Source organism: Rhipicephalus microplus, chromosome X (genome assembly GCF_043290135.1).
Source record: "Rhipicephalus microplus isolate Deutch F79 chromosome X, USDA_Rmic, whole genome shotgun sequence".
In the NCBI taxonomy this organism is placed as follows: domain Eukaryota; kingdom Metazoa; phylum Arthropoda; class Arachnida; order Ixodida; family Ixodidae; genus Rhipicephalus; species Rhipicephalus microplus.
The window spans coordinates 439705797-439718283 of record NC_134710.1 but is presented as its reverse complement, the minus strand read 5'-3'; the positions used below and the strand labels follow the sequence as shown (position 1 = coordinate 439718283).

General features: G+C 41.6%; 1 protein-coding gene across 1 annotated transcript in view; it reads right to left on the bottom strand.

Moving 5' to 3' along the window:
• The window catches only part of LOC119161814 (uncharacterized), a 477337-nt gene that overhangs the window by 361763 nt on the left and 103087 nt on the right, over window positions 1-12487 (bottom strand). The window contains exon 2 of the mRNA XM_037414326.2: window positions 2082-2152. Within this exon, the coding sequence (XP_037270223.1) occupies window positions 2082-2152 (71 nt within the window). The remainder of the gene's footprint in view (window positions 1-2081; window positions 2153-12487) is intronic.

Here is a 12487-nt window from a genome sequence, read left to right as displayed (position 1 = left end):
CTGCTCAACCGCGGGTCGCGGCATCGAGTCTCCGCTGCGGCGGCAGCATTTTCGATGGAGCCGAAAGTGTTGTAGGCCAGTGTGCTCAAATTTGGGTGCTCGTTAAAGAACCCCAAGTAGTGAAAATTTCTGGAGCTCTGCCCTATGGCGCTTCTCATAATCATATGGTGGTTTTTGAACGTTAAACCCCATATAAATAGCTATATAATAAAAATTGTACAAAAAGATAAATTTCCGCAGCCAAAGACCCATTCCCGTGACCTTCGAGTAGTGCATCCGATGCTATACTACTCAGTTACGGCTGCGGTCATCTCTCCCGTCCACTTTTCTTCCTTCATATTGAAATTACACTTACTTCTAATAACATTGCCTATGTTTGTTTTGCATCGTTGTTTCTTAGTTGACATTATATTGTTTCTGATAGGAAAAGGTGTGCTTAATTCACACTTTTTTTTTTCATAACTTCTCAACAATTAATATGACGTCTAGCACTATGTTATTCTGAACCCCAGAAAATATTTAATTGCTTCCGATTAACATAACCAATCTTACTTTTTATCTGAGAACCATATTATCAGAATGCGCAAAAAACGCCATCCAGAATGTCGGAACAATAGGTGCCCGAAAAGTGACGGGACATACAAGCGAAAAGTTTTTGGAGTTTCTTCAGTTTTATCTTAAGACTACGTGCTTCAGTAGAGGGCGAGGGGGTGTTTTGTTCGCAAATGTAAGGCGTATCCAAAGGGTCATTTGGGGCAAGAATACTCAATGATTTGTTATCCGACCTGGACAGAACACTGCTACAAACCTACCAACAATAAAGGTATGAAACAATTTTAGACGCGTTTGCAATTTATGTGTTGTTTGAATTGCGGTCCATCAAGTTTTATACAAGAGGTTGAGAAAGTACGGTTCTGTGCAAGAAAATGTATAAAATTTCTGTAGACAAGTCATGTAATATCGAGTGCAGCGAGCGTCCAGTTCTGATAGGGACCAACCTGTGCTAATGCTACGAAGCATAAGCTTCGTAGCATCTTTCCAATCAACTCTGCTCATTAAAAAAGGACGAAGTGGACAATGGTAAATATGTTCTTGAAGAATGCCATCGAAAAATCCTGTCATCATTAGATGGGAACTGGTTTGGCCCAACAATGTACTCGTCTTTCGGAGGTCAGATATCCGAAACAGATTGTTTTCCTTTCCAAAAAACTTCTGAAGACCATACAAAATTATGGCAATAGCGCCCCTTCAGTGTTGAAGACGGGCAAAAGGCTATCTTAATACGTATATTGATCACTTTTTCACTGTTTATTTGAGATTACCGATCGTGCGGAGCTTAGACTGCTGTTTTTTTTTGCTCGAAAAACTGGCCAGTCTGTACAAAAAGACCGGCCATAAAATAGCAGAAGAAACAAGTAATCAAATGTGCAGCATAGCCCAAGTACGTTTGATTTGAATAAAGAATAAATAGTTAACTGCATTCCACCAAGAGCTTATACATAGAGCAAACAGCCCGGTGTACTCACGATAGGTCTCGTGAACGCGCTAATTATGACGAAAGTGAAAGAGGGGGCTGGTTGGTAATCCACTGCAAGTTGAGGTTGCAGGCCTGTGTTTGAACACTGCTCTGTAATAGCCAGAAGCAGAAATGAAATGACGTTGTTTGTATTAGGAGGTCAACGTATCTTTACACTACAATACAGTTGCATCAGCAGGCCATACATTGCGTTGGCTGTCAAAGAACCAGAATGTACGAGTAGTAGTGCACATAGCTAATGTGATATGTCGTGACATGCGCAGTGCATTTGTGGTATGTTTCTAAAAGATCCCGCAATCCCGGAAATAAAGTTGTTGGAAGTCTCCGCTTCACGTGTCTCATCGTGTCTAAGCCTGTGTCCATGTCTCAGTCGCGCAACTCTATGCATTGTCATGGCAAACGAACAGGTCCAAATCACTACTTCAGCGCCTTTACTAATGTACTTCTCGCTCGTATTTCTTCACTGTGACACTAAATTGGCAACACATGTATCAGAGGCGTATCACCTGTCGGTGCCGTGCCTCCGATTTTGAATAACACATACCGGATTCTTGGCCAGAACAGCGCAACACGCTGGTCAGAAGACAGAGCCACGTCTCAAGAAAAGTCATGGTCCTGCGATGGGGATTAGAAATGAAGTGAGCACGTAACAAGTTTACACGTGACCGCACACAGACACACTCTCTCTTACACACGACCGCACACACAAATCTGCACCAAAAGCTCTTTGAGAAAGACTGCTCAAAGTGCTGGCATCCACCAACGCCGCCGAGAATTACTTGCATGCGAATACTCTTGCTTTACTAGTTGGGCTTTTGGACGCACCCGTGTTGTAAACTTTTCGCCTCACGTAAGGCTGATGTAAATGGAGTTTATGAGCACTGGCATGAACGAGGACAAATAAGAAGAGATACTGCACACCTAATGTTTTTTTCCTATTTGTCCTAGTCCGGATGAGCGCTAAGAAATAGCTTTTCTATTGTGCACCACCATGGCGATAATCCACTTGAAGACACAAGTGCAGTTTGTGAACTTTATTGACAGCCTCGTTACATAATTCGCCATTAGGTACTCATCATCGGTGGCGAAGAAATGCGAGTCCCAAGTGGGAGGGCTATGTTGAGCAGTGATGCTGTTTCCAACATTTTGTCAAGATTGCCATCGCATCTCACCACAAAAAGCACTGGAAGAAAGACCACCTCAAAAACGAAGTCTGAGAATCATGCTTCGCAAGTGAAGCACCGGCTGTGCACGCGTGCTAACTCGACGGTGTCGCAGACAAACGTCGTATATAGACTTTTTTAAACTTTATTGTTGCTGCGCTTATATTTTACAAGTGTAGTATAAACTTGATGCATGAATTCGTTACGAATATTTTTTAGCTGTTACATTGACGCAAATACAAGAAAATATAATTTTGAAACACAAGCAAAATGGTATACTGCCCCTTGCCACGCATAACCAACGCAATAAATTCTTCACTAAATGCGAATTCTGCTTAGTTCAATTGTGATTGGTGTCTTTGTTCCTTGGCGTACCATCACTTCTGCGATAATTATGACATACGAGAATGCCAGTAGGCCTGTATAAAATACATGTGTTTTTTCAATGAAAATGTGTTTATTGTTTTTCATATTTGTATTTATTCTGATTCAGTGGCATTCTGCTGCCCCACCGAATACAAGTTTCACTTCCGTGAACGATTCTCGTTTGCAATTTGCCACACCTTTATTACAAAATTACTTTTCTGAATACAACAGTGTAGAAAAGTAGTACTGTAGAAAAGAGTGCAAATTTACATTTTATCTGTATTATAGTGCCAGCAGAATCGCTCACCGAATTTCGCACACAACCGATAGGAGTATTTGAATTTGATTTCTTAGACAACTATAAATTTCAGCATGTGAGGGCTCTTCAAAAAAAAGTCTGATAACATGTCACGTGGTTTGTGTACCCTTACTTTCGGTCTTTCATTTTTTGGGCATAATTAGGATATGTCTTTCCTGCTGGGCACTCCCACACAACTTTTTGCACTTTTAAGGTTAATATATAAGCTAAGAGCACGTAAGTTGCTTATTTTTGTAGTGATATTGATTTATTTAGTGATAGAGCGACATCACAAAAGATAGCATCGAGTACAAATGCTAGCACTAAAATATCAGCCTGGGGCTGGATTCACAAAACTCACTTAAGAAAACATTTTTGCGCAATGGAAATTTTGTTGCGTAAGTCGATTCACGAAACAAAAAAACGTCGTAAGAGGCCATCGTTGTCACATCGGCCGCTGCAATAAAGCGCGCTGTGACTGCCCGGGAACATGTCAGCGATGGTGATGCAGTTACAATATTTGCTTACGTCACCGAAAAGTGCTCGTAAGTGGATTCACGAAGCAAAATTGTGCATAAAAACAGCATGGCTGAAAGAAAATCTCAAGAGTGGTCCGGACCACTCTTAGTAACAATGTGGGTACTTAGACCCTGCCACCGCGGCGGTATACTCTGGTGCCCTGGCTCATTTTGAGTTAATTCACGCCCATGAATCGCTGCCTGATGACAGCTGGTGCGTTTTTATTTCTTTCGGCGCTTTGAGTTTCGTGTGTTGTTTGCCTTGTACGCAGTGGATGGGGTTGACAACCACCGTCGTCCAATAAGTTCGAAGTTGCAGTAATTGAAGAATTCTATTGGGCGTCAATGGCGTAAAATTATGCATGTAAGATTTGTGGTTGGATGAAAACCAATGTGATACGTGAATGGTCGGCGCATTCGAACACGGCATGGCATAGGATCAACCTTATATGTTATGTTGCTGTGTTGCGCCCCATCTCATCCAAATAAAAGTGTGACTCGAGGTCCTTGCCTCATTGGTGAAAATTACCACCAAAAAGGTAAATGGAAGCACATTCCTTGCACACTATTGGAAATTAAAATGAGAGGAAGATTTTAGTGAGTGATTCATAAAGCTTGTGCTCTTGTGTACATTCATTGGCTCTAACTGTCCAATGGGTGCGATCTCTGAAATACAGCTGTCGATACACTTTGGGACAATCTAGAACAAAGCATACGTTGTAAACCGAAGCGTATTAGGGGTGCGCGTGATTACGCATGGAACTACAAACAAATCATGCATTTTCACCTTCACTGTTCAGACACCGATATGGACCGTGATAATATGGCAAGCAGTCGGAATAAAAGTACCCTAGTAACTTTGTATGACACCGAAAATATGCAAATCCTCACGATTCTAAAGTAAACCTTGGCTGAATTCATCCCTGCGTCAATTACCAGCCATTTAACTTGGCACACGAACATCATTCAAAGGTAGAGCGAGCCACTGACATGTATTTTGTGCGACGCAGCGACCACTTGACCTGAGAATAATAGCATTGCGAAGACGAAGTTCCTATCGCATGCTCTGATCGAAGCAGACGACAAACACGAGCAGACGACAGCTTGGCCTACGGGCACAGCTTGTGATTGGTTGTGTAGCAATACCCTCAACATCAGCTCACTCCGTGACGTTGTCAAAACACTTCTTTCGTCTGGCACACCTGTCGTGTTCGTCATATCACCCCCCTCGCACATAAGAGCAAATTTTTTCATGCCGTGAAAATAGCGCAAATACTTTCTAAGAGCTCTCTTACGTGCGGCGCAGTTGTCGAAAACAACATGGCGTCGCAAACAGCATATCGGTCGGTGCGACGTTCAGCAAACGCTTCTCGCATGAGTTACTTCAGCGTTCGACCGGATGCGTTGTGATTATGGCAGCTCTTTCGGTGCGTGTAAGGAGTACGGAAAGCTGTGGCAGTGCAATGGTGTACGGTGAAGCGCAGCGAAGCCTGTACGTCGATGTGGTTATCAAGCGGGGATCGGCGTCGGTGTATCGACGGCAACTAGCACTCGAGATGCCTGCAATGTGTGTGTGTTTGCCGGTAACAGTTCGTTTGCTTGACTTTCCAGTGTCTCTGTTGGGTGCTGTGCGACATTTTGGATTAACAGCGTTTTGGCACGTTACTTGAGTGACCTCAAGTACGTACGGAAACGTATGAACTACGCGCTGTGTTTGGTTCTTCCTTCACCACTGGTTGGCCCGTACGCTTCTATTTTCTTTACAGCAATCTAGTGTTCGGGAGTGAAATGATGTTCATTGTGAACAGTGGTGCTTTGTTGACGTTCCAAGACTTGTGAAAAAGCTGTGCTCGTGTGACCGAAAATTGAAAGACAGCGTTGATAACTGTTTTGCCCGGCGACGTTGTGGTGGAGCTTGGCGCTTTTGTTTGTTGACTCGTCACTTCTCCTTTTTGTGATAGCCATAGTCCTAGCGCTGTGATGTGATGAACCAAAGCTGCGAGATGCTACATTCTGTAGTGGATCGTGTTACTTTGGCAGCGCGTCTTGACTGTTCTTCGGTAACAACTTGAGAATTCTATGTGGCAGCGAGAGCCTGTGAACGTCAAGCTTCCCTCCAGCTGCCATAAAGAGCAAAGATTTTACCGGTGCCTTGCTTTGGATGAAGTTGTAGGCCAATACCGCCTAACTACAGGTTTCCGAGTTCGTCTGGCCATCGCTTTGCACGACACTAGAGCCTTGACAATAGCTGGTCATGGCAAGTTCTTACACTTCATCAATGGACGTGCACGCCTGGCCAGCCCTTCATTGCTGTCATTGGCAGCTTCCAGTCTGCAGATGCTCTTTGCCTGTTGGCCTTACTTGGTTCCTCATGACACCGACGGCTACTAAATGCTGCCATCGGTGAGTTCACCTTGCAGAACTAAATTTCACCGGTACTATAATTCACGCAGTTCTATAACGTGTGCAAGTTTTTAAGCCCATCAGATGTAATGTTTCTCCATGGTAAGTTGAAGCATGAAAAATTTACTACTACTGTTATATACATACATATATTATGGAGCAAACACATAAAACGTTTTTTGTTATTTGATACAAGTGAGCCCTTGTTTAATTATGAGGTTGGGCCTGTCGATTGACCACGTTTGATAGTTGGAAAGTTAATGTGAATTTATTTTTCTGGAGCCAGGTTGCACTTAAAAAATTTATGTTATTTTGGAAAATTAGTTCTATAGACAATTACCACTGTAGTAGTACTATACTTCAGTAGGACATACATAATGCGGTACGTAAATATTACATGAGGCTTCAGTTTATTTCAATGTGATTATAGCAGATTTTGGTCACTTTAACGAAGCGATAGCTTCCTCAAATAAGTATTAGAAGTGAATGCTTTTAATGATTGTCTTTAAATATCTCGTTTTTGGCTCTTCACAAATCGCAGAGATTGGTTTGTTAAGGTCCTGTGACGCATCGGTTGCACATTCTGGTACATCGATCCTCATCATTACTTGGAGCACCTGTACAAAGATAGGAAGGACACGTTCTCCCTAACTGTGCAAGCCTATGTCACTGCTGGGACTGTTATCATTCAGCGGATGTGGCGTGGAAGCATGCATGGCAGCCTCATCTGGAAGGACTGCAATCTGCGTGGGAGCTCCGAGGGCACAAAACTGCCTAACGGCTGGCTGCAAGGTTAAATTTTCTTTAATACATACGATTACGTGAACACCACTTCCTGTGCACAAATTGAAAACCCAAGCATGGTTGCTTTCAGTGGATAGCTGTAATATTCTTACATATATTTCTTATTCAACATTTATAGAACTAAATTGCAAGATAATTGAGAATGTTGAAGGCTGAAAGCCTGCAGCTTATGAATGAAACTCCATTAATCTCAGACTCAAAAGCTTGTGCTTTGAAACGAGCACAAATGCTTTGATTCCTAATTGAGCTCTCGAGCTTGTGACTCCCTCTGTGAATCAAGTGCTCTGGAAGGAAATAGCAAGCGGGTGAAAATTGCCTGGCTGTTCACAACTTGCAAGGAGAAAGACCTATTGAAGAAGCCTCAGATGACATAGGGCCAGAAACTGCATCTTTTACCTAATGTAGCTTTTTCGCTCTCAGTGCTGTTGCTTGTGTTTCAGCCGAACATGTTCACCACGATTGCATAGTGATATATATTTTTCTACAAATTGTACCTGACCTAAGTATGCATTGTGTATCTCTAAAGGTGACGTTCGGTGTGTTTCGAAGCCATGGCTTCTCATTTCTCTGTCTGTGGCTAGCCTATTTCAGCAGCAGAGCGATGCAGCTAGCACATATACAATCCAAACCACGGAGCGCTCCTTTGGTGTTCTGTGCAGGACGCAGCATATCCATCCGGCAAGACACTGGTATCAACAATAATGGTGAATGTTGGTGGTACCTGTAGGCGCCCGTTGTGTTTGTTGCGTATGATTATTTCCCCTGATGAAGTGCATTTTTGAAAGGTTTTCTTTATTTAGAATAATAGATGTCAGCAACAAGCAAACTCATAATCCACAAGTTCTTTGTGTCTTCTAGACTGCCCATTTGCTCCTATATGCGGTATTGTGAGCTCGCTATGTTAGACAGCAATAAAGTTATGAACATTGGCTGTGGTGTTGTAATGCAGTCTAACTTGTGTTTCTTAGTGAACTTATTTGCGGTGTACTTCTCGCACCTAGTGTAAAGTCGCAATAGAAGAAACTCTATTGGCTTTTTATGCCTGTCAGAAGTTTCATGCCTTCATCTATAACATTGTAGTTTTGCTCTTGTATCATAATATATATATTTTCAGTCTTCACTGTTTGTGTGTGTGTGTGTGTTGAGGCTTGTCATTGGCTTTTGAAAATACAATATCTGTAAATATGAGCACATAATTGACAACTATACACTCTTTCATGTAGCATGGTTGTAACGATGATCTGTATTTTTCTAAGTTCCAGCAGTAACAAGGGGTTCGGTGCTCCACGGTCATGTACAGTGTATCAAGAACAGAGCACAGAAGACCAACAAGCATAAAGGGACTGCCAGTGACTGATCTCCTGCTCAAACTTTACAACAGCAGAAAGAGCACATTGTCATGTCAGGAGCAGCTGCTGCTTAATTCTTAGCAGTGCATTATTCAGCAGTTCCCTTGCTTGCATTCGAAATTATTTAAATTTTGCATGGAAGATACCAAACTATGACACTAATTTAAAGCCTGCTTCAGTGTTAGTGGGCAAATATTTTTGAGCTGAAGTTTTTAACTTGTGTGTTAAGTGCCTGCGTGCCTTATTTTTTGAGTTGGTGAATTCACCCCATGCAAACATTGAGGCAGCTGGTAGGAGTGCTTTTGGAGAGAGGAAACCACCACATTCCCACCAGTTGTGGCCTTAGGTAGCTACTTCACTTGGACAAAAATGATAAAAAACACTCCTCAAGAAGACTTCAAAGTTTGCACATCAACACAGTTCCCATACAGCTGTCTATTAGTCTGCTTGAAAAATATTGAGTTTACTGGTGGGCAAAGACTGTACACTATGTGAGGTGATGCTCCAGTGCACTGCATGTATGTCTTGCTGCTGGCCTCAACTGCGACGTTGCTCAGCACATATGTGTAAAATAACAACTAATACTATGCCACTGCAAAGTAATTATGTGTCATTTGCATGAAACAGGGAACACAATAAAAGAACATAACAACATTTGCCTTCACAAAGTTCAAAAAATATAAATAAACTTCCACAGAGTTTTAACAGTTCATCTGAGGATAGTAATATTGGTTGTAAACACATTCTTACTTCCACAAACAAACTATTTTAAGATGCCAGATTCAATATCAGAGTATACCAGCACTTTTGTAGGGCTAAACAATTGTACAGGCACCTGGAAAAACACAAGTGAATGCATGCTATAGCTACATATAAAAATAAATACTTTTATTTCTAGTCTGAGTAAAGCTGCATAGATGATAAGTGACTTGAAGTACATTATGAACAAACCTATCCGAGCAAAATATACATTTAAAAAGTTACACTTACACAGTAGATAAGTAGACTGTTCAAGGATGGACAGGCAGTGGGATAATACACAAGCACTAAAATCTACTGTTAAGATATACTAGGAGCAGTGATGATCCTCTTCCTTCCAAATAAAACAATCCACATAGATTCACTTCCCAGAGCTTATACACTCATGGCATCATTGGTGCTATACAAAGGATTACATCCTTTGGTGCTTATACATTGGTGCTATACTGAAGGATTACATCGACTAAGTACATGATTACTGCATCCATGGCTTTGCTTCTTGTACTACAAAGAATGCAAACACAGTTACCATTGGCGACCATGGATGCTGTGATTTCTGGCATGTAAATGTGGAGGCACGCAGGCACTTAACACACATGTTAAAAACTTCAGCTCAAAAATATTTGCCCACTAACACTACAGAAGCCTTTAAATTAGTGTCATAGTTCAGTATCTTCCATGCAAAATTTAAATAATTTCGAATGCAAGCAAAGGAACTGCTGAATAATGCACTGCTAAGAAGTTAAGCAGCAGCTCCTCCTGACATCACAATGTGCTCTTTCTGCTGTTGTAAACTTTGAGCAATACAACAGTCACTGGCAGTCCCTTTATACTTGTTGGTCTTCTGTGCTCTGTTCTTGATACACTGTACATGACCGTGGAGCACCGAACCCCTTGTTACTGCTGGAACTTAGAAAAATACAGATCATTGTTACAACCATGCTACATGCGAGAGTGTATAGTTGTCAATTATGTGCTCATATTTACAGATATTGTATTTTCAGAAGCCAATGACAAGCCTCAACACACACACACACACCCACACAGTGAAGACTGAAAATATATTTATCATGATACAAGAGCAAAATTACAATTTTATAGATGAAGGCATTTAACCTTTGACAGGCATGAAAAGCCAAAAGAGTTTCTTCTATTTCGATTTTACACTAGGTGCGAGAAGTAAACCACAAATAAGTTCACTAAGAAACACAAGTTAGACTGCATTAAAACACAACAGTCAATGTTCATAACTTTAAGGCTGTCTAACATAGCCAGCTCACCGTACTGCGTATAGGAGCAAACGGGCAGTCTAGTAGACACAAAGAACTTGTGGATTATGAGTGTGCTTGTTGCTGAGATCTATTATTCTAAATGAAGAAAACCTTTCAAAAATGCACTTCATCAGGGGAAATAATCATACGCAACAAACACAACGGGCTCCTACAGGTGCCACCAGCACTCACCATTATTGTTGATACCAGTGTCTTGCCGAATGGATATGCTGCGTCCTGCACAGAACACCAAAGGAGCGCTCCATGACTTGGATTGCATGTGTTCTAGCTGCATCGCTCTGCTGCTGAAATAGGCTAGCCACAGACAGAGAAATGAGAAGCCATGACTTTGAAACACACTCAACGTAACCTTTAGAGATCAACAATGCATACTTAGGTCAGGTACAATTTGTAGAAAAATATATATCACTATGCAATCGTGGTGAACATGTTCGGCTGAAACACAAGCAACAGCACTGAGAGAGAAAAAGCTACATTAGGTAAAAGATGCAGTTACTGGCCCTATGTCATCTGAGGCTTCTTCAATAGGTCTTTCTCCTTGGAAGTTGTGAACAGCCAGGCAATTTTCACCCACTTGCTATTTCCTTCCAGAGCACTTGATCCACAGAGGGAGTCACAAGCTCGAGAGCTCAATAAGGAATCAAAGAATTTGTGCTCGTTTCAAAGCACAAGCTTTTGAGTCTCAGATGATTGGAGTTTCATTCATAAGCTGCAGGCTTTCAGCCTTCAACATTCTCAATTATCTTGCAATTTAGTTCTATAAATTTTGAATAAGAATTATGCGTAAAAATATTACAGGTATCCACTGAAAGCAACCATGCTTGGGTTGACAATTTGTGCACAGTAAGTGGTGTTCACGTAATCGTATGTATTAAACAAAAACTAACCTTGCAGCATGCCGTTAGGCAGTTTTGTGCCCTCGAAGCTTCCAAGCAGATCGCAGTCCTTCCAGATGAGGCTGCCATGCATGCTTCCACGCTACATCTGCTGAATGATAACAGTCCCAGCAGTGACATAGGCTTGCTCAGTTAGGGAAAACGTGTCCTTCCTATTTTTGTACAGGTGCTCCAAGTAATGATGAGGATTGATGTGCCATAATGTGCAACCGATGCATCACAGGACCTTAACAAACCAATTTCTGCGATCTGTAAAGAGCCAAAAACGAGATATTTAAAAACAATCATTAAAAGCACTCACTTCTAATACTTATTTGAGGAAGCTATCACTTCGTTAAGGTAACCAAAATCTGTTATAATCACTTTGAAATAAACTGAAGCCTCATGTAAAATTTACGTACTGCAGTATATATGTCGTAGTGAAGTATAGTACTACCACAGTAGTAATCGTCTATAGAACACATTTTCCAAAATAACATAAATTTTTTAAGTGCAACCTGGCTCCTGAAAATTAATTTCACATTAACTTTCCAACTATCAAACGTGGTCAATCGACAGGCCCAACCTCATAATCAAACAAGAGCTCACTTGTATCAAATCACAAAAAAACTTTTTATGTATTTGCTCCATAATATATGTATGTATATAACAGTAGTAGTAAATATTTCATGCTTCAACTTACCATAGAGAAACATTACATCTGATAGGCTTAAAACTTGCACACGTTATAGAACTGCGTGAATTATAGTACCGGTTAAATTTAGTTCTGCAAGGTGTACTCACCGATGGCAGCATTAAGTAGCCGTCGGTGTCATGAGGAACCAAGTACGGCCAACAGGCAAAGGGCATCTGCAGACTGGAAGCTGCCAATGACAGCATAGAAGGGCTGGCCAGGCGTGCACGTCCATTGATTAAGTGTAAGAACTGGCCATGACCGGCTGTTGTCAAGGCTCTAGTGCCGTGCAAAACGATGGCCAGACGAACTCTGAAACCTGTAGTTAGGCGATATTGGCCTATCACTTCATCCAAAGCTAGGCACCGGTGAAATCTTTGCTTTTCTGGGGGCCGGAGGGAAGCTTGACGTTCACGGGCTCTCGCTGCC